Source organism: Arvicola amphibius, chromosome 4, assembly GCF_903992535.2.
Source record: "Arvicola amphibius chromosome 4, mArvAmp1.2, whole genome shotgun sequence".
Taxonomy (NCBI): domain Eukaryota; kingdom Metazoa; phylum Chordata; class Mammalia; order Rodentia; family Cricetidae; genus Arvicola; species Arvicola amphibius.
The window spans coordinates 67,791,913-67,818,015 of record NC_052050.1 but is presented as its reverse complement, the minus strand read 5'-3'; the positions used below and the strand labels follow the sequence as shown (position 1 = coordinate 67,818,015).

The 26,103-nt window shown below is 47.6% G+C and overlaps 1 protein-coding gene across 1 annotated transcript in view; it reads left to right on the top strand.

Annotated features, from left to right (window-relative positions):
• Positions 1-25,627, top strand: part of Fstl4 (follistatin like 4) — a 415,999-nt gene extending 390,372 nt beyond the window's left edge. The window contains exons 8-15 of the mRNA XM_038329093.1: positions 1,560-1,721; positions 2,056-2,190; positions 3,512-3,538; positions 4,835-4,953; positions 6,875-7,024; positions 14,877-14,984; positions 23,084-23,193; positions 24,680-25,627. Of these exons, the coding sequence (XP_038185021.1) occupies positions 1,560-1,721; positions 2,056-2,190; positions 3,512-3,538; positions 4,835-4,953; positions 6,875-7,024; positions 14,877-14,984; positions 23,084-23,193; positions 24,680-25,382 (1,514 nt within the window). The 3' untranslated portion in view covers positions 25,383-25,627. The remainder of the gene's footprint in view (positions 1-1,559; positions 1,722-2,055; positions 2,191-3,511; positions 3,539-4,834; positions 4,954-6,874; positions 7,025-14,876; positions 14,985-23,083; positions 23,194-24,679) is intronic.
• Positions 25,628-26,103: the final 476 nt, after the last annotated feature.

Genomic DNA, 26,103 nt, shown 5'->3' with positions numbered 1-26,103 from the left:
CTCTAAGGCTATAGGCTCCATACTCAAGTTCTGTGCACTCCGCTTAGACCCCATTCCTCCCTCCTTCACTCCCTCTCTGCCCACTGGAAGGTGTGAGGAAGGTTTGTTCTTTCCTGTATGAACCAAGTGTGTCAGATAAAAGAGACTCACACCTGTGCTCTTAAAACTAATCCTCACCCACATCTCAACTGGCCCCATTTACCTCCTTCATCCTTGCTGGCTTGATCTGGGACAAGGTCACTCTTCTATAGCTTAGGACTTTGAGCAAAGAGAACCAAGGGGAGAGATGGCACAGACATCTTGCTCTTGGGGCTCCCTAAGCTTAGTTTGGATTCCCTCTTTTTCCCCCCAACTTCACCACAGAGGTCACCTAGGGCAAGCCTTGACACTAGCTGAGTTGGTAGATGCTAAACAGACCCCTTGGGGAATCTTTATAGAAACTGCAGATCCATTGCTCCTAATGAGCCTAGAGTTTCTCTGTTGTCCTCTCTCCTCTGAGCATAGATCACCAGAATGCTGCTAACTCAGACTCCATTGTCAGTGCCATTGGCCCATCCTATGTGTGTATCAGGTGCTCTCTGCTAGTCCAGAGAAAATTCTCTCATCTCAAATACCAGGAGTCCTACTTTTAATGGACAAAGGAGCTTCCAGATAGTAGTAAGAAAACAGTTATCCACTTCAAGAGGAATCCATCCCCCACTTCCCAAGAGGGGTGTGATTTAACACTCAAGTCTGCTTACATACGCTCTCAAACCTTGGCTTTAAAGTATGTAAAGTAAAATGTATAAACATAAACCCTCATGAAGGTGGGAAATGATAATGCTTTTATGTCCAGGAGCAGGACTCTCCCTCACCAGGCTCTATGTCTCCAAGAGCCTTTGCCCTCAGCCTGTCCTTGTCAGAAGGGCCAATCCACTGTGGAACGTGCCAGAGTCTTACCCACCCGTGCTCCTCTAGCCACTGGGTCAGGTTGCATGCCCAAGCTGAAACTGAACTACCAGGGCCAGAGCTGAGTCGCTCCGCGACCAAGGAGCACACGTCCTTCTTTCACGAAGGTTTCAGGGCTTAGAGAGTGAAGAAATAAAAACGACCCACTGGAAAATCGATGGGCTTCCCCACAGCCGTGATGTAATTAGCAGTCCTGCCAGTCAGTGCCTATAAGTGCTTCGTGAAGCATTTCCTGCAAGAAATTAAGGCCCCATCCAATGGCTTTCCGATAACAGGAATAATACATCTGAATTTCATTCATTCAGAGATGAATTTCAGTGGCTGTTGCTCTTTATGTGCAACAGCTGAACAGCTCTAAATATTTGGATGTCTTCCTGATCATATTTAGAACAAGAGTGGAAGCCATGAATTACAGGGTACCACACCGGATGTGTTTATTACCCATGATCCATTTTACAGCCTTGTCCCTTGACGCTTGGGATGCTAAAGACATCACTGTAAGCTGGTTCAGAGACCTCCAGAGGTGCCTCCCAGGTTCACTCTCTGGAGCAGGGGTCTCGGGGTTTGGCCAGGAGTGGATTTTCTCTCACCAACACCATTCTCACCCACAGTGCCACCAGTCATCCGCGTCTATCCAGAGACCCAGGCGCAAGAGCCTGGAGTAGCCGCCAGCCTGCGATGCCATGCTGAGGGCATTCCCATGCCCAGAATCATTTGGTTGAAAAATGGCATGGATGTCTCAGCCCAGATGTCCAAACAGCTCTCCCTCTTAGGTAAGAACTGCACATGAATCCCAGGACAGGAAATGAGAGTTAAGATCATGGCTGAGCCTGGCGCATTAAGAGGAAACAGAGGTCCCCTGATGACTGGCACACAGGTCTCGTGAACATCTGAGAGGCTGTTGGCCAGATTCCAGGGCACCCTCTGTATTTTAACAGTGCCAGCCTGTCCTGAGCCCAGTCCCAAGAATGTTGGCTGCCCCCGGCCACACCCAAAAACTGTGTATTTAGCCCGACACTCTTCAGAGATCCTGAGAAGGTGGTGGTGGGGGCACATGAAAGGGTGTTCCCCTGAGAGCACCACCCTGAGCCACTGTCCCTTCTACAGCCAATGGAACTGAACTCCATATTGGCAGCGTTCGCTATGAAGACACGGGGGCATATACGTGCATTGCCAAGAATGAAGTGGGCGTGGACGAAGATATCTCCTCCCTCTTCATTGAGGACTCAGCTAGGAAGACCTGTGAGTCCACTCTTGGCTCTGAGACCCTCGCGGAGCTGTTTGGGAGTGTTACGGGGACAAGGGGAAATGCATTAATTCTCAGGGCCATAGTCACCAACTGGAAGTTTCTGAAACTGGGACAAATCTATTTCCTCTGTGCACAAAGCTAGGTACAGATGGTGACCTTCTCAGACAACCTAGACAGCTCTGGAAATATAAATGATTGGTGTCTCTGGTCAGGATACAGAGCCCAGGGCCACAAGGAGGCCCAGATAGCCCAGTTGTGCCCCTGCCTCCTATGTGATGAATGACTGGACACTTGATCCCAAAAGCCTTCATGCCACCAGGTGCTCCATCCCAGGGGTCCCCTCTCATCTGTGGTTTTTCTTCCTTTGATCCAGAAATGAACCCTTTAAGGTTTCTTATATGCGCTTTGGTGCACAGGTTCCCAGAGGCCAGAAGAGGGGGCCAGATCCCTTGAAGCTGAAGTTATAGGTGGTTATAAACTGCCTGATGTGGGTGCTGGGAATTGAACTCTGGTCCTCTGGAGGAGCAGCATATGCTCTTAACCACTAGGCCACTTCTCCAGCCTTTAGTAGCTTTTCATCACAGTGTGTTGTACTTACTCCTATTGTATGAATAGCTAATCTTGTGCTGCCTGATTTATAAATTGAGCTTTATCATAGGCGCATATGCACAGGAGGAAACACGCATGAATGGGGTTTAGCACTATCTGGTATGGGGGCTACTGAAGAGTACACAGCTGGGAGCGGCCCCTGCTCTAGGAATCATACCCTCCTCATGGGTCAAGTGTACTCCTTGTAGCCACTGCTCCCCAGGTGGTTCTGCAGGCAGAATTCATGCCATGGATGCCATTCAGTTCCTTTCTTGCAACCAGACTCCAAACTACACCACTGTCATTGAAACAATATTCTTCCTTCAAGTGTCCTGACTAAAAATTATCTTTCCTGGAAGGAACCTAGGAAATCAGGGAGAGATGCTATGCTATGCATTCCTTATTGTCCAGAGAATCAGGGAGTGGGGATTAGCTGCTGGGACCCTGGGACCGAGTTTTAAAGATTGTTTAGAAAGCAAAAGTATCCTGAGACCCAGAAGTATCCACCTGGGTCTTCCTCGTAGACTGATATCATTGGTCCAGGGTCGTGAACTGATACTGTTGCTGGGCTGTTGAGAGATGCAGAGTCTTTCAGTGATGAGTTGGTACAAGAATGTCCCTCAATGGACTGAACCAAGAAATCCCAGCAGCGAAGGTCTGACATTGTCCTTTTTCTTTCTCTTCTGGCTGTCATGTTGCTGCTCTCCAAATTCTCGGCTGCTACAGTAGCAAACATCTTGTGGCGGGAAGAAGGTACTGAGTGTGATTGTCTTGGGTCCTGTGTGCTTGGTTCCACAGTGGGCTACCTTTCCCTTACTCATCAACCTTGCAGAGCCTAGTGGGGGAGGGGGAATCATAGTCAAACTCACATGGCACACACGTGGGCAGATCCAGTTCAGTTTCCTGAGCATTGGGCACTGAGCCTGACACAGTACATGTGAGGGACGAGTGCCAACAGCAGGGTTGCTGGCTGTGACCCTTAGTGCACTGTCTGGCTGCCATGTGCACTCAGCTTGTGCCCCGTGCCTTTTAAGCAATGGTTTACTGCTAGGCTGAGGTTACTGCAGAGGGACTCGGGTTTGCACAGTGGATTGCTATACATTTTAGGTACCTAAGTCACATTAAAGCCACCTTAGAGTATAGGGCTGGTGGGGGCTACATTCCGATTAAATGAACCATTGCACAAACCCCATCTCACCTTGGTGGCTATATGCTCTTCTCTGCTGATATTCAAATCCTAGAGGGGGGAATACAGAAGCTAAGAGGAAGGGCCCACGGGCCTCAGGACACTCTCAAATCATAATCAGAGAAAGATGAGACCAAACAGCAGCAGCAAAGGAAGCTGGGAGTCCTTTGGAGCCCCATAGCAGAAACTAGATTTCAACAGAACCTTCGGGGGGGGGGGGGGATCAGGAGGCTGGGTCTCCTGCGAGGTTGATTGTGTGTTGAATGAGTATTGACTCTCACATTCCCACACACTGAGAGCACTGCACTCAGCCAGAAATGTAGCTGTGTCTACAAGCCCCATGTGGGCTACATTAAGCTGTCAATCTTACGTTGGCTCTTCTGGTGATTGACTTTCAAAGCAGCCCCAGGAGGCTGTACCCAGACTTGATGTTTCAGTCGAAGATTTCCAGGTAGGCCATTCATGACAGAGGTGTTTTGGCATGGTGCCTCAGACAAAGATGCTGTGGGGCAGCAATGAGGCACGTGCACATAGCTAGCCTCCTAGAATCCTAGACGGACACCCAGGATTAACTCCCGAGATTGCTGTCAGACGCTCCCCAGTCTGAACATCTTCCAGGGACGGGGTTTCAGATGCACAGCAGCAGGGGTACTGGGTACTGCAGAGCTGTGATGGGCTATATTGGTTCCCAGGCTTGGGGACACTTCTTTACGTGGTCCCAACTACCATCAAGAAGTACTGTGGATGGGCTGTGTCCCCTTCCCCACCGGGATAGTGTGTTATGTCCTCCTGCCACACTACTGTGCCTTGTGTGACCCTACCAGGGGCCAGAAGTTCATAACCACAGTGTTCACTCTTCCCAGGCCTCAGCGTGGGAAACGTGTTCTATGTCTTCTCCGACGACGGCATCGCTGTCATCCACCCTGTGGACTGTGAGGTCCAGAGACGCCTGAGGCCTGCAGAGAAGATCTTCATGAGTTATGTGAGTTTCTACTGCTGAGGCAGCTTCCACACCGTGCACAGTCAAAATCCAGAGGTCATGCTTCACGTGTGCATGCGTGTATGAGAGACTGGGTTTCTTCAGTTCTGCTCATTACATGTGGGTGTTGAGTCCGGGCTAAGGGAGACGCCTAAGGCAGGGAATTTTAACTCTCCCCCCTCCACACAGCAGCTGTGAGGGTCGGGGTCCACTGGGCTTGTGGCCCCTAGAAGTTCATAGTCAGATAGAGGCAGCAAGGTGGACAGACAGCATCTAGACAGGTATTCTTGCCGTAGCCTGTGGCATGGACACACACGAATGAATGCCCAGAGTTCCAGAGGTGCTGCAAATGAAACATGAAGCCAAGTATGAAGTGACGGGGGCAAGGACAGGGCAGCAGTAGAGGTAACCCCTGTGGATAGATCCAGGGCAGCCCTCCCCACTGCCAATCTCCTGGGTTTCATCCCTGAGCTGCAGCACGCTGACTCTGTTGGGCGTCAGGTCACAGTCCTGCTCTCCAGGACTTCATAGCATTGCTGTGATACCGAGTAGGGAAGAGACTAGCGAGAGAGGCCAGGTGTGGGAGGCAGAGCGCTCGGCACACCCTGGAGTTTGGAGGCCTGTGAAGAAACCAAAGAGACTAGAGGGACGGGACACGTCTCAGCTGAAGACACAGATCTGGGCACCAGCTGCGTGTGAGTATTGTCAAAAGCCGAGGAATGGACAAGGGCGTGTGCAGTTGGCATGAGAGGGGCATCCAACAGAGTCCTGACCCATCCACAGCTCAGGGGCAGGCAGGCTAAGAGGAACCAAAGAACAGGAGCACCGGGTGACAGAGAAATCCAAGAGAGCAGGTTTCACAGAAGGCAGGGAAAACAATGTTCCCATCTTTAAAAACACAAAACAAAAGGAGCAGAAGGAAGGGAGGAAAGCAACAAGCTCCTAGTTTTGTACAGAATGAATGAGCAAGACTGGAGAAAAGGAATGAAAGGTTGATTTTAGACATGCACGTTTGAGATGCTTATTGGTCACCATAGTAGACAAGAGTCAGCAACAAGTAAGAGTGGAGCCCACACAAGAGGCTTGAAGACAGAAACTTGGTAAAGCACTTTGCCTGCAAGCATGAGGACCCGAGTTAGCAATCCTTGAACCCGCATTAAAAGGGGACGCGACTGGAGAAATGGCTCAGTGGTTAAGAGCACTTGTTGCTCTTGCAGGGGACCCAGCACTCACATGGTGGTTCACAACCGTCTGAAACTCCAATTCCAGGAGATCCAGTGCCCCCTACTGGCCTCCAGAGACATCAGACACGCATGTGGTATACATGTGAACATGCAAGCAAATCTTTTTTTTTAAATGTTTGTAATCCCAGCCTGGGGAAACAGAGCCAAGCAGATTGTCGGGTTCATTGGCTAGCTAGCCTAACCTATTTGATAAACTCTAAGACACTGAGAAACCCTATCTCAAAAATAGTAATAGAAGAATAAGGTGGAGAGCCTGGGAGAATGACATGGCCTCCACAGGCATTGTGCAAATTTGTACATATATGAACACACGCACACACAAACACACGCGCGCAAATCTGGGAGCGGTAAATGTCCAGACAGTACATAAAGCTGTAGATCTCAATGAGATAAACAAGGGAATGGGCTTCAGAGAAGAAATCCAGGAATGGACCCTGGGCCATTCCACACAGAAAGATCCGCAAACTGAGCACACGGTGGCGTAATGTTGACCTTGGTGAGGAAGGTGAGGGTCAAGTGATAATTAGTGAGATGGCAGGGCTAGCCTGCCATTTTCATGTATGAATTCCAAGGAGTTTGAGAAGAGAGAAAAAGGGATCCAGGAGGGTTAAGGAAGAGGGACCCCAGAGATGCTGGAGAGGGGCGGAAGAACAGATACATGGCTGTCTGTCTCCTTACAGGAAGAAATCTGTCCTCACAGAGAAGGAGATGTCACCCAGCCTTGCCAGTGGGCGTCTGCAGTCAACGTCAGGAACCGGTACATCTACGTGGCCCAGCCAGCACTGAACAGAGTCCTTGTAGTTGATGTTCAAGCCCAGAAAGTCTTACAGGTAATAGCTCTTGGAAGTGGGAAAGACTTGGAATCCCAGGGCCACCCCTGCTGTGTGCACACTCCCCAGCTCCTGTAAAAAGGGCTTAGCCTGGAAAGAGACTCCTGTGTAACAATCTATCAAATATAGATTACTATGTGCCCAGCACTATTGTAAATGCAAAAAATAAAAATAGCCATGAATGACTTCACTGGAGTCCCTGGCACACGATGTTAGTCAGGGAGGCAGAACGCAAAGCGAAGTTTCGGGGCACCATAAGAGCTGTGGAAATCCAGGGTTAATGGACAACAGGACTGTAAGACTATCTTACAGCTGCACAGAAGCCAGGATCTGAATGCCACCTAAGACCCATGACCGTGGAGCCATTGTTCAGTGCTGAGGGCCAGAGTGGAGACAGTGAGCTTAGAGATAAACAGAAGCCAATCCCTCAAGGGGCCTGGGGGCCAGCTGGGCTGTCGAATAAGATCAAGGCAGAAGAGAAAGCCATGAAAAGGTTTCTGAGCATCAATACAACTGCTACTTTAAGAACGGCAAGAAGACAGAGCAGGGATGGGTGGAACTTGTTCCAGACACAAGATGGTGGCAGCACCAGAAGGCCATGATGATAAAATACCAGACTCACTTTGTTGTTTTTAGCTCTGTGTGTATGCATGTGAGCGCCAGCTGCTCTATCGCTGGAGTTACAGTCAGTCACGAGCCTACTGCAGTACTGGGAACCTAGCTTCAGGCTTCTGGAAAAGCAGCAAGCACTCTTTGCTCCTGAGCCATCTCTCCAGCCCTCCTAAAATTCTTTCTCATGGGTTAACTGTAAAGCTTGAGAGGAGACAAAGACAAAGGAAAAAAGGCATTATGTGGTTCTTTTGTTAGTGTGAGCATAGAATGGTTATATCATTTATAACGTTTGATAGGTTAAATAATGGCCCTCAGGACATTCCATCCCAGGAAACCGAATGTTTCCTTATATAGCAAAGGGGACAGTATAGGTATGGCCAAGGATTTTTCAAGTCAGAAGATGCTGAAAGATTCAGGTGGACCCTGACTGCAATCACAGTATTTGTATAATGGGTAGCAGAGGAAATTTTGTCCACAGTTGAAGTCATGGATGCAAGGATTAAAGCAAGATGCATTTCAAGGCAGAGAGTAGAGCGTGGAGCAGATGGAAGGGAGATAAAATACGAAATGGTGTCAGGTGCTTAAGCAGCTATGTCAGGTAAACAGGTCTAAGGTCAAAAGAAAGATGGTAGCTGGAGCTGTCCATTTGAGCATCATTGTCCTGTGGCCTGATTAAATCTAGAAAACTGGTTGAGATCACCCAGTGTATGCAGACAGGAAAGAGATCAACACAGGCAGCTGTGTAGAGGGATTTCAATACGAAACTAAGAGTATAAAGATGAGGAAGGGGTGCCAAAGAATGTTTTCAAGGAAGTGCTATCCCAGAGTGTGTGTGCTATTGGACTATCTGTTTCCACACTCCTCCCACGCATCTCATAGTACACGATTGTAGTGGAATCCAGTGCACACAGATGGGGACACCAGCCTTGGCCAAGAGAATATTCCTCCACTAGGTACAACAAGGCAATTCAGGAGCTGTAAGTAGCTTTACTGAAAAAAGTATTCAAAAGGCAGTAAACAGAAGGAAGATTATCACCAGGGCTGGAGGTTTGAGGGAAAGGTGGAAGCTAAGTGTGAGGCTGGATTGACCAGGCACGGGTGCAGGGAATGCTGGGCAATAGTGATACCCTCTGAAGGACTGCGACTAGAAACTTAACCTGAAATCAACCGGCAGAGTGGTCTCTTCCCTGCCCCTATGAAATATCATGTGTTAAGAACATTGGATATCGCTGGAGCTGTGGTTTGTCCTGGTGTATACAACAGGTTTTCAGTTTGATTCCCATGAACAGAAAACACACTGAGTAATTTTTATCTTTTCAAGTATACGAAAGCTTATTTTAAAACAGAGCTCATGATAAACTTTGATAAATGTTTTGTGTTTACTTTACAAGAACATGTATTCTGGTATTCGATGAGCTATTTAATATGTGTCAGTTTTGTCAAGTTGATTCATTGTGCTGTTCAGATTGCCTCTCTCAGGCGATTCATTTTGTCTGTCTGGTCTATCAACTGCTGAGGTGTGTTTTCAAAATCCACTGTGGCTGTAGAGTTATCTGCTTCTAAGAGTTCTAGTCATTCTTACTTTGTCTCTGGTAATGCTGTGAATCTGTTTTATTTTTTAAAAAATAATGTTAGGATGGCTAAATTTTATATATATATATATATATATATATATATATATATATATATATATATATATATATTTGTTTTTCAAGACAGGGTTTCTCTGTGTAACAGACCTGGCTTCCTGTAACTTGCTTTGCACACCAGGCTTGCCTCAAACTCACTAAGATCCCCCTGCCTCTGCCTCCCAAGTGTTGGGATTAAAGGTGTGTACCACCACTGCAAGGCTGCTAAATCATATTTTAATTACCATTCTCATGCTACAATTTTCCATCCTTTTACATTCCAACCTCTCTATGCCTTATATTTAAGATCTTCTTTCATATTGTTTTAGTTCTTATCTAGTTTAACAATCTTAGTCTTTTACTTAAAATAGTTGACCCATTTATATTTAATATAATTTGTATAGTTGAGTGTTTCTATCATGTTTCTTACCTTTAATTTAGACTGTTTATGTTGCTTGATTTTGGCTTTGCCAAAGAGTTTTATCCTGCTTTTTTCCCCTCTATTTATTAAAGAGGTATGCATTAGTATCATGGAGACTACAACACACATCCTTACACTGATACTATCACATGCAAATTGTTACTTCATGCCTTGGCTTCCTTTCTTGCTTCTGTGTTAACATACCCTGACAAAAACACTTAAGGGAGAAAGAGTGTAATTCTGATTACAGTCCATTATTGTAAGGAATCAGGCAGGAAGCTGATGTCCCAGTCACATTACATTGATGGTTAAGAGCAGAGAACAGAGCTGGAGAGATGGCTCAGCAGTTAAGAGCACTGGCTGTGCTTTCAGAGAACCTGGGTTCAATTCCTAGTACTGACACGGAAGCTCACCACTGTCTATGATTCAAGCAAGCTCCAGGAGTTCTGACACTTTCACAGAGAGACACACCTATGCACATAAAATAAAGATAATTTTTTAAAAAAAACGTTTAAAAAGAGCAGAAAATAGTGAATTAGTAAAGACATGCTTGTGCTTAGATCACCTTATCCACTCTTAATCCAGAATCCCCTGCCTAGAGAATGGTGCTACCCACAGTGGGAGGGACATCCTGCTTCACATACCATAATCAAGATAATCTGACATAGACATGCCCAGCTGCCCCTCTCCCAGATGATTTTAATTTACATCAAATATAAAGTGTAGAAGGACTTTCCTTTGGGTCACCAGCTCCCAAATAATGACGTATTAATAATTAAAGCTTGACCTTAGCTTAGATTTGTCCCACTAGGTCTTTAACCCATATTTTAAGTCTGTGTTCTACAACGTGGTTTTTACCTCTCTCCCATTCTGTGTGTCGACTTGTTCCACATCTCCATAGCTTCTCCTGTGGGTCTCAATCATCCTCTTCCTCTCTCTGCCCAGAAGTCCTGCCTATCTTTCCTGCCTAGCTATATAAGTTGTTCCGTTTTTTATTACACCAATCACAGCAATACTTCTTCACAGTTCACAAATATCCTACAGCAATAAAGTTTAACACTGACCGTCACACTTCATTTCCTCAACAATGGTAAGATACTACCTTCCTTTAACCTTCTTCCTGCCTTTCGTATTACTATATATTGTTATTGTGTATAAATATATATACATACATATATCCAGCAATCACTGATATTTACCCAAATATTTACTTTCTAGTCCACTTTATTACTGAGGTAGGTGGTAGTTGTTCTGACAACATGTCACTCCATAGCCCAGGCTAGCCTTAAATTCACAATTCTCCTGCCTCAGCCTCCAAAGTGCTGGAATGAGACCATTGTTATTAGTTCTTCTGCTGGCAACAGATCTCAGTTTTGTTTGACGTGAAAATATTTTCTCTTTATTTCTGAATAATTCTAGCTGACAGTTACTTTCCTTCAGCATTTTAAGATGCCATCCATATCTTCCCCTGTTGCTGGACCAACTGTATTTTCCCTCTCTCTTTCTCCGAGTTCCTCTCTGGTTAGTACTCTAACTGCAATGTTTCTCATATGGAGCTCTTTGTATTTATTCTAACTAGAGGTCTCCAGAGGCTCTTGAGTTTGTGAACTGAACATTTAACAGATGGGAAAATTCTCAGCAATTGTGTCTTTAAATATTCTGCTGTCCCGGGCTCACTTTCTTCCTGAGGAGCCCGTCTTTAAAATGTTTGCCTTTCCATTGTGCCCACATCTTCTGCTCTTTCAGTCTTGTAAGTCCTACAGTGTGTCTCTCAGTCTTGTAAGTCCTACAGTGTGTCTTTCCGTTTGCTAATCCTACCTTCTCCTTCAGATGAAGGATTTTCTGTTTATTGTTATATCAGAAATTCATTTTTAGCTTCAAATTTTCTATTTGATTCCCAAATTCTTTTTTTGGTGTTGTTTGTGCTTTTGGTTTTTTGAGACAGGGTTTCTCTATGTAACAGCTCTGGCTGTCCCGGAACTTGTTTTGTAGACCAGATGGACCTCAAACTCACAGAGATCAGCCTGCCTTCAGAGTACTAGGATTAAAGTCATGTGCCACCACCCCAACCCAACCCTGGCTGCAAATAAATTCTTAATTGTCTTCTTGTGGCCCTTCACATCATGATTTTGAATACTAAAAAGACATCTGCCTCTTGAAATGCCTAGCGATTTTTTTAATCCAAACATTCTACGTATTTTTAAGTTGTAAAGTGTTTAAATGGCTGTCATCCATTGGAAAGGATTTACCCTTTCATCTGCTAGGCAGAAAGAGTAGCGAGTTGATCATTTTAAAATTTCTCAAGGGCCAAGTCTGCTCAGTCCATCCCCTAATCCTGGGGCTTTTAACCCAGACTCCAGCCGCTCAGCAGAGCGAGACTATGGGAAATCTCGTGCTGAGTTTAATCAATGTCTGGCTTAGTCTTCAGCTCCCTCTCCCACAGCACTGAGTAGGAGCATGAAATCTCACAGGAAGGGACGGGAAGGGAAGACAATGGCTACTCTCTAACACCTAGGAAATTCTGCAGTGAAGGGGGCAGATGCTTGGCATGAATGGAGAGAGATCTTTAACGAGAAAGTTGAAGGACTGGAAGGTGGCTCAGCCATTAACTTCCTCAGATGATAGCGTTACCGTGGCATGAAAAGCTCCAAGTGGGATTACGGCAGCGCTAGGTGCCCAAGCCTTTGGTAAATGTACCAGTTACTTGCCTTGTTGCTGTGACCAAATGCCTGACACGAAGCAGCTGAAGGGAGAGGGTCCAGTCCATCCCAGCAGCAAGCATCTCCAGTGGGAAGTGGCTGGCCATCTTGAGTTCACAGTCAAGAAGGCGAGAGACGAATTCTGGTTCTCAGAACAACTTCTCCTGCTTCCCTTTCCAGTCAGCCTTGAGCCCAGGCTGTGGAAGGTGCAGCCCACATCCTCCTCTCCAGAACACACAAGTGTAGCTCGAGGTGTGTCTCCTGGGGGATTTCCAAAACCAGTCCAGATAAGAGCGAACACTGACCACCACAATAAGCAGAAGCGGGGAGACATGCAGGGCTCACAGGAGGCTACATCACCCTTGGGGGTCAGTCAAGGCTAGTAATTAGAGACTCTCCTTGGGACTCAGGTAGGAGTTATCAGAAGTGAGACTTTAGGGACAGTGGGGATAGAAGAAGGAACACATTTCAGCAGCAGGGACCAAAATCACAAGTTCAGTTCTGCACATATGGGTGAGATCCTCAACAGAGAAGACCTGGGACATAGCAGCTCTTGGTCAGAGGAAGTGGAGAATCCAAGGAGGCCAATGGAGTATTTCTGAAAGGCAGTTGTGAACACACAACGTCCTGCAATGCTAAGAGGAGGGTCATGAAGCGACGAATGAACTTTAGAGGAGGCCTGGGACACCTCACCACAGGGATGGGAGCAGAAAATGAGAAGGGAGCAGGGGGCTCAAAAGACAGCTATTTAGCAAAGTTTGTGTGGACAAAGATGGTCATTTTCCCCCATGGACTAACAAGGCGTGAAAGTGAAATTTCAGAAATTATGTTGATGGTGGTGAAGGAAGTAGAGGGAAAGCCATTGAAACAATTGGAGAAAGGGATTTGGGGACACATGCTGGCTAGTTTTATATCAACCTGACACAAACTATAGCCGTCTGAGAGGAGGAGGCCTCAATTGAGAAAATGTCTCCATGAGATGTTGCTGTAGGCAAGCCGCCTATCAGATATTTTCTTAGTTGGTGATCAGTGGGGGAAACCCCAGCACACTGTGGGTGAGGACACACCTGGGCTGTTTGTCCTAGGTTCTATAAGAAAGCAGGCTGGGCAAGTCATGAGGAGCAAGTCAGTAAGCAGCACCCCTCCATGGCCTCTGAATCAGCTCCTACCTCCAGGCTCCTGCCTTGTTTGAGTTCCTGCCCTGACTTCCTTTGTGATGAACTGTGATGTAGAAGCATAAGCCAAATCAGCCCTTTCCTGCCCCGAGTGGCCTTGGTCAAGGTGTTCCATCACAGCAACAGTAACCCTAAGATAGGGCTCACCCATATGGATTTGGAGGCATCAAATTTGGTGGCCAATTGAACAGAAAAGATGGCAGAGAACCTGTGTCCGCCTCTTCACTGGGCATGGGGGTTATGAATAAAGCTGGTGGTCAGCTGGGCGGCGGTGGCGCACGCCTTTAATCCCAGCACTCGGGAGGCAGAGGCAGGCGGATCTCTGAGTTTGAGGCCAGCCTGGTCTACAAGAGCTAGTTCCAGGACAGGCTCTAAAACTACAGGGAAACCCTGTCTCGAAAAACCAAAAAAAAAAAAAAAAAAAAAAGCTGGTGGTCCATAGTTCATTATTAAAGATCATTAAAGAAGAGCTCTGTAGCATAAAAGCTGCACAGTGGGGCTGGAGAGATGGCTCGGCGGTTGAGAGTACTTGTTGATCTTGCACAGGAGTTGAGCTTAGTTCCCACCACCCACATTAGGTGACCCACAACCACCTATAACTCCAGTTCTGGGGATCCAAAGCCCTCTTACTGACCTCCTTAAGCACCTGAACTCACATGCAACATATATATAATTTTTTAAAAGATCTACATTCTAAAAGGAAAAGAGCATTCTTGTGCCAGGGCCTTGGGAGAAGCTATGGCCTCAGCAGGTAGCAGACTTTCCGCTGCTGCCGTTTAAAAAGGGAGCATGTGCCTGCCTGATGCCGTAGTCTTGAGTCCAGAGCCTTCAACTGCTGGATATGTGACAAAGAGGCTACACAGAATGGGACAAAGGTCAGAGCTGGGTACCTCAGATGATCCTGGGAAAGGACCAACCCGCCAGAACCCAGGTGGATGCTGAGGGTCCAGGAGGCCCCCCTAAGGCTCTAGGAAGACTAAAAAAAGAGTCCCCATAAAAAGAGTCCCCAGAGCTGGTTCTTGAGTGGAACTCTTAGAGCCTCTGTGCTCAGTCTCTGACCAAGTTGGACCTAGGATACTTTAGGTGAGACATAAGCAAGAAACTAAGTTCTTCAAAGAGACAACTCATTGAGTTGCTTGTCCTCTGAGGACAAAGCCCATGGGACTACGTCTACACTAGGTTTCCAAGCAGGATAATGGGCAAGGGTTCGAGGCCAGCTTCCCAGCTCCCCTAGTGAGATAACCACATACGTGAACGTCCAGAATAAGCATCGTGTCAGCCTCAGCAATGACCAACACGTCACTATTTCTTTTCAAGTCCATAGGTGTGGACCCTCTGCCGGCTAAGCTGTCCTACGACAAGTCACATGACCAAGTGTGGGTCCTGAGCTGGGGAGATGTGCACAAGTCCCAGCCAAGCCTGCAGGTACGTGGAGCATGTTGAAGCTGACACGCAGCCTCTAGCAGGATTCTGTTACAATAAAATCATTGTTTTGTGCTTCCCTGGGTGACCATCTATCCAAACTGTTTCCACAAAGGCTTGAGAAGGAAACAGCAAATAGTATTAGTAAGTTTTACCTGCCCACCTAAGAAGAAACTCTCAGTTGAGAAACTGTCTAGAGCAGAGTGGCCCATAGGCATGCCCATGGGTGAATAGTCTTATTAATTGAAGGAGGAGGATCCAGTCCACTGTGGGAAGCACCATTCCTTATATAGGTGGCTCTAGGCTGTGTAAGAAGGCTAGCCAAGTATGAGCATGTACCCAAACCAGCAAGCAGTGGCCTCCAGGCTTCTGCTTAAGTTCTAGCCTTGACTTCCCTCAAAGAGGAACTGTGACTCGAAAGTGTGAGCCAAATAAATCTTTTCCTTCTTAAATTTCTTTAAGTCAGAATATTTTATTATGCCAATAGAAGGAATCCAGAAACTGCCTCTAAGCAATGTTCCCATCAGGCAATTCATAGGGCATCTTCACCCAGGACTGCAGCTGAAAAGAACGTAAAATGATCAAATTCTAATTTCACGACAACCCAGTCCCTACCCAGCTGCATCACACCTGCTTCTCCTGACTCAGTAGCTCTTAGGGACAGATAGGATGTCTCTGGAGTCCAGACAGTAAAGAGGAAGACAGGATTTTCTTCTCCTTGGAATGAGCAGACCATCTAGAGAACAGTGCTAAGCCATAAATGTGGGTTTTTTCCAGTTGTTCTCTGTTGTTACAACACAATGCCTGAAGCTGGTTGATGTATAAAAGATCTATCCTCTCTCACAGTTTTATCTGAGACCAAGCAGCCCTATCTGGCCAGCTTCTGGCAAGAGGGGCAGCAATGCCATCTGCCATCACAGTGGACATGTAGAAAAGGGAAGGAGATGGATGAGGAAGGGGCACAGGTGCCAGCGGGTGAAGAGAGAGGCATGATGCTACCATTCCTGTGAGATCTCACCCATCCTAGGGGGCTGCATTAATATCTTCAGGAGAAGAGAGATCCGTGAACAAATAGAGCCCAAGAAGGTCCCACTGCCTCTCAACGTCACAGCATTGGCGGCCACACCCCAGCATGAGTTCTGTGGAGACACACTCTATTGAAACTATAGTTCTGACCAATAAACAGGGACAGCAGCCAGGGTGCTTAAACTCACAAAGAAAGCACACAGACTATGTGCTCACAGCGTGCTAGGCCACAGAGAGTTACGTCATCTGCCCATGGTCCTGGCCCACTCCGCATGGCTCTGAAGCCCCTACACTGTACCTCCTGCCTCCTGAGAAGAGGCTAGGCTCTGCTGATCTGTAGAAATCCTCCCCACACCAGCTAGGGAGGTTTGACACTACCTGGCCCTGCCTCTCTTCCCAGGGATCCACTAAGCCCTATGAAAAAGTCACTTGATGGTCAACTCTGTTCTCCTAAAAAGCAATACACAGAACCATCTGCATACAGGGAGGAGTTAACGCATTGCATGCAAATGAATGATTTGGGCCACTAGGGTTGACTGTCTTTAGAACCCACATAAGTAAATGGAGACAACTAGGTCCTGTTCACCTCCCAGCCCTTGCTGGACCCAAGGGGGAGATACCAGTTCCAGTGAACCTGATAATGCAAAGAGCTTACCAAAGGTCCAGGAAGCCAAAATAAAGGTCGCTGAGAACAGAAAATGAGCTGGAAGTCAAATCCAAGTAAGAGACTATCTTCCTCCTTTTTCTCTTTCACCAAATGCCCTCTGAACCACTTGCGGGTACAGTCCATCACAGCATGGAAGGCACAGCAGCAACAGGAAAGCCTCCCAGGTGTGGCAGTGGGAAGGGACGGCTACCTACTCACATCTTAGTGGCTAGGATGTGGACAGGGTACCGTAAACAGCATCAGGCTGTACTCATCAAGGTCCTCCCTCACTCCAGCAGCCTGCTTTCTCCAGTGATGTGTCACCTCCCAACAGAGCGTCACTAGACGAAGACCGAGTGTTCAAACCCATAGGTGTGTGGGGGACATGGCACAACCAAACCACAACAGGGACAGATTTCCCGAGAACTCTAAGAATGAAATCCAAAGAGGGGTCACCAGAAAATTGGTCTTATTTCAACTAAAAATGAATGAAACCAGCTTTCAAGTTTAAAACTGAAGTGATTTAGAAAGGAAAAAAAAATGTTTCCTTATGAAGTAGCCTGAAAGAAAAAATCTTCCTGAAGAGAAAACCTATGAAGGTTTGGAGATGTGGAACAGGATCCTGTAACACCCAGAGAGAAGGGTCACAGTTGGAATAAAATCAAACATTAAATTGCTAGGCATGATACTATTCACCTATAATCCCGGCACTTGGAACTCTGAGGCAGAAGGATGCTGTGAGTTCCAGGACAACCAGGGTGACATAGTGAGACTATCAAAAAAGGAATCGAACACATTTGGAACACAATTGTTGAGTCAAAGAACTATAATGATTCTGGGCAGTGGTGGTGCACTCTGAGTTGGAGGACAGCCTGGGCTACAAAGTGAGTTCCAAGAAAGCCAGGACTACACAGAAAAACAAACTGTAATCATGTGGGTTCAACAAGATCTAGGACTGGAGAGAGGGCTCAGACAGTAAGGGTGCTTGTCACACAAGCCTAAGTGCCCAGGTTCAAATCCCCAGACCCTGTGTAAATGTGGAAGAAGAGAACTGATTCCACAAAGTTGTTCTCTGGTCCCCACACATGCACCATGGTGTGTGCATGTATGCACAAACACTCAAACTCAAAGAGAGGGCTCTACACATCCCAGTCCTAAGTGATGAGAAGCAATATAGCTCTTGTTAATTCTTAGTAAAATTCTGGAACTCCAAGAAAGAAACTCTGACAAGGGAAGCCCTTTGGGGTTGAAAAACAAATCACCCATAACAGACAGACAATCAGGTTGACATTAGATTTCCCCACCCCCTGTAACAGTAGCTGAAAACCTGGAAGAGCAAAGAGCTGAGCATTCAAAGTCCTGTCCCAGCAAAGACCCCACTTCCCCGGGAAGACAAGAGGGTGTGTGAGCACCCAGGGTCTCAGCACTAAAGAAACATGAGGGGACATCAAGGGAAGATATAAAACAAGCGTCAGATGAGCCAGACCAGAGACATTATCACAGTGTAGAGAGAAAGGAGGCACAGCACTGAGGGCCAGAGAAGGTTTAAGAGAGGGCTAAGGAGGGAAACACTTGGAAATGTATGTGCTAAGTAAAGCCAGAGACTTGGGGACTGAAAGAGAAATGAAAATATATACTAAGTGTCACTTATTGTAATCAAGAGTGGGTGGAGGCAGGGCAGAGTGAAAATTTAAGTCTCACTTTGTTGGGATAAGAAGGGCGGAGAAAATATTGAAGCATGAATATCCTATTTCTCCAATATCTCTTTTTAGTTTTGGCTTGGTTTCATATTTTGAGGTCTCTCTGTGTAATAGTCCTAGCTGTCCTGGAACTCACTCTATAGACCAGGCTGGCTGCAAACTCACAGAGATCTGCCTGCCTCTGCCTCGCAAAGGCTGGGATTAAAGGTGTGAACCACTACCACCTGGCTAGAATTCTTTAATGATTTTTTTATGTGCATTGTTGTTTTGCCTTGATGTCTGTTTGAGGGTATCAGACATCCTAGAACTGAAATCACAGACAGCTGTGAGTGGCCACGTGGGTGCTGGGAATTGAACCCAGGTCCTCTAGAAGAACACTGTCTTAACCCCTGAGCCATCTCTCCAGCCTGCTGTATTTTTTAAAGGCAAAGATGTGCCAGGGGTATAGGGTGTGACTATAGGTAGTGTGCTTCTTGGACAAGCACAAAACCCCAGATTCCCCTCCCCAGAACTACAGAAAACCGTACACAGCTGTGTATGTCTGTAACCTCAGAACTTGGGAAGTAGAGGCACGAAGATCAAGTCCAAGATCAGCCTCCACTCCACAGTGAATTGGAGGCTAGCCTGGGCTACTTGAGAGAGACCCTGTCATTTGTAAATAAATAAATAAAGAAGAAAAATATTTGATATAATTTGTTTCTAAGAAATATAAAGCCAAGCTTGGCGACACTGATCTATAAACACAGCTACTCAGGAGGTCAAAGAGAGAGGGTCACGAATTCAAGGCCCGCTTAGACAGTAAAGTAAGTTCAAAGCTAGCCTGGGCAACTTAGTCCTTACCTAAAAAAAGAACAAGAACTGGGGCAGAGCGATAGCTCAGTCACTATACTGCTTGTGTTGCAAACAATGGGACCTGACTGCCCCACCCCCAGCCCATGGGGCTAAAAAATAAATATGGCGCCAGCAGGACAGCTAAGTGAGGAGGACACCTGCCACATAAGCCCCAGCAGTTCCATCCCTAGAACTCACAGCAGAGGGAGAGAAACTGACCCCCACATTCATTCATGCAGGCTCTCATACAAAACCAAGCTGGAGGCTCTGGGGAGACAGGATGATTCCTGGGACTCTCTAGCCAGCCAACCCAATCTGCATAGCAAATTCCAGGTCAATTCAAGAAACTGCCTCAAAAATAAATAAGGGAGATCTATAGCTATAGAGATTGCTCAGTGGTTAAAACACTGGCTGCTCTTGCAAAAGACCTAGGTCTGGTCCCCAGCAGCATGGTAGCTCACAACTATCACAATTACAGTTCCGGAGGTCTGATGCCCTCTTTTGACCTCCGCAAGCACCAGGCATGCACACGGTACACACCCACATGAGCAGGCAAAAACGTCATGTACATAAAATAAATATCTAAAATATATTTTAATTTTTCAAAGGAGGGTGTAAGAATACTCAAGGCTGACCTCTGACCTGCACATGTGCATGTGTGCATTTCCTAGTTAAAGGGACTGGAATGCAGCTCCCTGCTAGAATGTTTTCTGGGCACGTACAAGGTCCTAGGTTTAGTCTCCATTACCAAAAGGAATAAAGAACTACAGTAGAAGTTATAAAAGGAGACCTCAAGACTTGAAAGGGTGATAGCAGTTGATCAAAGGGATGCTCGGGAGAGAGGATGCAAGCATCGGGTGAGGTGGCTTCGAACTGAAAAGCTGTGGACAGCAGGAGAGACTTTCATGATGATGAATAGTTATGTGCCCAACAATGTAACTAAATGCATAAAGCAGTGATTAAATATAATATAGCTTGATCAAAGATAGGCCTAAATCGTACATACCAAATAGAGAAAATAACACAGGAGGAAAATCCATCAACACAGACAAGGAGCTGAATTTGATATATAGGAGACAGCTCATCTAGTAGAATTCTTGCACATGCATATAGATACAAAAGTATTTCATTTGAAGGTTTTGTAAAATTAGATGTTGTGGGCTGTGCTCTCTGATAACCAGAAAGCAGCCCGGGTGCTGGAGAGAGGGCTCGGCAGTTGGGTCCCTGCCACTGTTGCAGAAAGACCTGAGTTTGGTTCCCAGTACCCTCATCAGGAGACAGACAGCCACCTACAACCTGAGCTCCAGGAGACCTGATGCCCTCTTCTGCCCTCTGCACACACACACACACACACACACACACACACACACACACACACATACATACACACACACACACGTGCATGCCACAAACACACACACAATTTTTTTAAAGTAACTTAAAGAATGTGTCTAGATACAGGTAAAAAGCTGTACATAGCCATGCACACCTATGGCACTGAAAATCTGGATGTTGAAACAGAGATTGGGAGTTCAAGGCCAGCCTGGGATATATAGTGAGACCTCTGTACCACAAATCTAAAACACAAGCAATGCAAAAGGTTGCAGGGGTGGGCAAAGATCGTGTTCTTGATACTTGTAAAGCAGTAGAAGCATACTCTACCATTCCTTCTAAATAGTCATTATTCGGGTATTTGTTAAATTTTGCCCCGGCTGTGTGGAGGTGAGTCCGTGCATGAAGCCCATCCCCACGCTCTCCTCCTAAGGCATCATCACCGATTCTACCCAGTTGTTCTCACCCCAGGCCCAGCTTTCAGTGCCCTCTAGCTTGTCCCCCTAGATGTTACCTCTCAGCAGGCATTGTTCACCCGCCTAAGAGATGCTCACTATTTTGCCACCTCCCTTCTATCCAGATAGCCCCTCATGCTACTGTGCCATCTGTGGCTCTCTCCTGAGCTGAGCCCACAGAACTAGGAGATCTTCAGAATTATCTTTGTGGCATCTGGGGGCTCAGCTATGTGCCAGGACCCAAGGCCAGGACAAGAGAACCTCAAGGCTCGGAGAAATAAGGTTGGCACACTGTGTCGGCTCAATGGCCCATGGGGCTGTGTTTGATGAAGCCACCTCTGAATATAGGGTGTCAGGGTGGTGAGGCGTGAATGACACTGACCGATGACAGCCTGTAATTTTCCATCTCTATTATAAGCTGAAATGACAGGCCTGGTATCAAGCAGCGATTGCACGCTGCCTTGGAATGCTCAGCCACATTTCCCAGAGACACTCTTAGACCCAGTGTCTAATCCTTGTATTTTCTTAATGCCCAGTTCTATGAGCTTTTCTCCCGTGAACTTGTCAAGAAAGCATTATGCTGCCATTTGTTAAATAGAAAAATCACAGGAAAACATGCTCCTCGCAACTTCCAAATCCCTTGGAGACCAGAAATCCACAGTGTGCATCCCTCTGCTCCAGCACTGTGCCTGCTGACATCCCTCACCCCAAGGCTAGCATGGACAAAGATTCCAGCCTCAAACCTGTCTGAACAGGCCAGCCAGCTGCTGTTTGCTCTGTCATGAAAGTGACAGCCAGAAGGCAGACCCTTTCCTGCAAGGCAAAAGTGCTGCAAGCTGTGTGCTCAGCAGGACCCACCTGTGACTGCCCTTGTCCTGTAGGCTGTCATTGGGCTGCAAAAAAGAAAAAAAAAAAAACCCTGGATCCTTTTTGCTACTGCCATGGCCACAATATGATCAAGAAGAAAAAAAAAGAATGTGTCCTTTGTTGGTTGAGAGTTGAAGGTCAGCTTCCTATCCCTAGTGCCCTTGAGCCAAAATTGCCTGTGAGCTGGCCAAGCCCATGCTGTAGTGTAGATCTGCCTTTCTAGGCAGTGGCCTAAAACCTATGGATCAATGACCCTGTACAGAAGGCGGAGGGTCATGGGCTGCCTTGGATAGCCCTTAACCAAATGGCTTCCCACAGGGTACCCAGTTTTGACTCACCCTTAGTCTAACTTCTTAGACTAACCTCTCCCACCACCAAGCTATCCTTGCCCCAACTCAACACATCAGGGACACACACCAGGGGTTAGATCTGCTTGCTTTCTGCCAAGTCTACAGGGCAAAATCATTGCCTGTGGGGAAAACAGAGGCAACCATGATCCAGTTTGTGCAAAGCATGGGGCCTGAGCCCACATTTAAAAAAAAAAAAAAAAAAAAAAAAAACAAGCCAGGCATGGTGATACACACTTGTAACCCAGTGCTGAGAAGCTAGGAACTGGCAGGTCACTGGCCAGCTTAGCCTATGTGATGAGTTACAGGTCATTGGCTCAAACACACCAATGACACTAGACAGCACATGAGAAATGATACCCGACGTTGACCTCTGGCCTCCATTAGCATATGCACACCTGTGCACACACTCATGCTTGCCCCACGCAAACACACAGAAACACTAAGTGTTCAATAATTTCCTAGTACATCAGTCCATTGTTCATTCTCTCCCCCTTTCCCTGGGGTTGAGCAGAGATGCAAACGCTAGAAGCGCCTGGCAGCAAAGGAGCTGTCTCTGAATATGTTACCTTACTCCGGAGGGACTCTTCCTTGGAAACCCCAGCACCATTCCCTAGGTCCTCACCCCACCCTCCTGGAGGTTGACAAGAAGCAGATGGCCAGGTTGGACTGAGGAAGGGTGGCCAGTCTGGGCCTTTACTTCCTCCCCCAGGAAGGACAGATGCCCGATCTCCACGTTCTCAAACAGCTCCCACTTGGCTCCTGTCCCTTTCCTGAGACTAGGGTCTGTCCACCGTATATCTCACCATCTGTGGGGTCTACAGTTGAACATGCACATGTCCGGATCTCCGGCCCACTCCTGAATGGGCCCCCACAATAACCCCTCTCTGTGTTACAGGTGATCACCGAAGCCAGCGCTGGCCAGGGCCAGCACCTCATCCGAACGCCGTTTGCAGGAGTGGACGACTTCTTCATACCCCCAACCAATCTCATCATCAACCACGTCAGGTAGGACTGGTCTGCCTGCCCCCTGGAGGCCATGCTCAGTCCCCATCTGCCTGGACAGTCATGCACCCCTCTTTCCCTCCCAATGCTTCCTGATCTGCCTCCCTCTCTGGCACAGCAGACCCAGAGCCTGGTCGTCCTGTTAAACAAACCCTCTAATTAAAGAGAGTTCACAGTCCCCAGAGTCTTTAGGGACTGGCCCCTCTCCTTCCTTTCTCATTTCCTAGAGCTCCTACAAGCTCTGCAAATGTCCCCTGCTGTGTCATCAAGTCCCCAAAGACCTCACTTTGTATGCCTCTGTGAACTGACATCAGACTCAATCTTCAAGAAGAAATGATTCATTTTTGCACGCTGATGCTGGGCATCTTAAGAGGACAATAGCCTCCCTCAGAACCCTTTCCCTGCAGAGCATCAGGGTTCGAATGCATACATGAGACCCCCGCCAGGACTCCAGCCAGGAGCCGTGAGGGGCAGATGCTCCCGAGTGGCTCTTAAGTTCCTCTTAAGAGCATCATCTTCTCCCTCCGCTTCTTTAAGGATGCTTTAAAGTCAATGTCTGGGACATTTTGCCCACTCTAGAGATGCCTTTTTTTCCCCAAGAGGAAATTATAGAAACAGATTCTCCTATTCCTTTAGGTGCATTCAGCACCAAAGGCCTTTGTGAGTCAGACACAAAGTGCAGATCTCAGGGGACGTCCCTCCTGGAGTCAGACTTTCCTATACGTGTAGTCAGTCTCCAACAGACTTTCAGAAAGCCAGATGAGCTCGAGTCCCATCCGCTTGAGCTCCCTCTCGGATCTGATCATCTCAACTGCCCTGGGAAGAGACAGCGCTCTTTAGAGTCCCGGAGCCTCAGAGAGGCTCTGCAACCAAAGGACATCCCAGCAGCACCAGGCCAAGGGACAACTGGGGCAAAAGTTGCCCTGAGGTTCTTCTTGCCCACATCATGGATGTCAGAGGGGAGACCACACTATGGATTCCTCCCCCAACATCAGGACAGTAATTAGGAACTCCGTCCTTGTTTAGCTGTGTCTTCAAATTCTGACTTTCCAGACAGCTCAGGAACAGGCAAATTGACAAGTGTCCTTGTGACAGTCAGGCAAGAGTCAATCTTTTCCTGCAAGCCCAGATCCCCATCCCAGCTAACCGAGCTAGGGAAAATGGTCCAAAGTCACCTCCAGAGAGAAGCCACTGAGGGCCGTTCCCTGCCCTTCAAAAATCATTTTCCCAAGGATGAGTGGGTTTTGCAAACATGCAAATCCACAAACATTATACTCAACTGTACGTGACTGAAGAGTATAGATAGCTGGCTCGGAGGCATCCCCTGCAGAATGATCTATCTTACTAATAGACCATTAGATGACTGAAGGGTTAGGATGCTATCATTTAAAACAAATGACAGATCCCCTTCCCCCAACAGCAGCCTCCTACTCTCTGACCCATGGCTCTCTGACCTATGGCTCTCTGACCTCCACTGCTCTCCTTCCAGGTTTGGCTTCATCTTCAACAGGTCTGACCCTGCTGTCCACAAAGTTGACCTGGAGACTCTGATGCCTCTCAAGACCATCAGCCTGAAGCACCATAGCTGCACGCCTCAAGCCATGGCACACACCCACCTGGGCGGCTACTTCTTCGTGCAGTGCCGACAGGACACCCCTACCTCCACCAGCCCACAGCTGCTCATTGACAGCGTCACAGACTCGGTGCTGGGCCCTAACACTGACGTCACAGGCACCCCCCACGTGTCCCCTGATGGACGCTTCATCGTCAGTGTCTCCAACAAGGGCCCCTGGCTGCACGTGCAGGAGGTCACAGTGAGGGGGGAAATCCAGACCCTATATGACCTCAAAATAAGCCCGGGCATCTCAGACTTGGCATTTCAGCATTCCTTCACGGAAGGCAATCAGTATAACGCCTACGCCACTCTCGACAAGGAGCCAGACCTGCTGTTCCTTGAGCTGTCTACCGGGAAGATGGGGAGGCTGAAGAACTTAAAGGAGCCACCCACCGGGCCAGCCCCACCCTGGGGTGGACCCCGCAGAATCCTGAGGGACAGCGGGCTCTTTGGACAGTACCTCCTCACACCCGCTCAAGAGTCGCTGTTCCTGATCAATGGGAGAAGAAACGCCCTGAGATGCGAGGTGTCGGGCGCAAAGGGTGCGGCCGCAGTGGTGTGGGTCGGGGAGGTATGAAAGGGTCCAGTAAGGAACCGAGCTCGGGTCCAGGAGTACCACCTTAGTCCTGACAACACAGCCCCAACCAGGCGCACTGTACATTTTCACAGACAAAAAAGCCAAACCCTGTACTTCGCTTTGTGGTTCAACACTGATCTCCTTGCAAGTTCCCTAATAGAAGGTACACACAGCAACCAAGATCCGGGGGTTTCCATTCAGAAGTATGATGTAATACCTTGAGCCGTGGTGAGAACACATGCTGCTGTGTGCAAGGAAATCACCTCTGTTCCTGGCTGCACACCACGTCGCCTGGGGACATCACAGAAGCGAGGGATCCTGCTGCCCAGGCTGACACTTCTGTCCGTTGCCTTCACATAGTCATTATCCTAACCTGCCAGCCCCAGCCAGTGCCCTGCAGGAGTGGCCTGGGCAGTGGGGTTGAGCGGGGCTGTCCCTCTTAGCAGGCTAGCCTCCTACCCCCTGCTGGGGACCTCACATGCTCCATCCTGGACGCTGCTTGCTTGCTTTTCCAGCTGAGTGCTATACCCCTGAGGGAGAGCCTCTGAAACTTACTACACCTTGGGGGATGGGAAATCACTTGCTTTATTTTGGAATTTTTTGATTAAAACTAATTTTTTTATAATCTCAGATGTGAGGACGCAGAGAGATGCTCTCCAAGGTCCAGCTATATTCTTTCCTGCCTTAGGCCAAGTCTCCAAGGGGAGAGGGTCCCAACGGT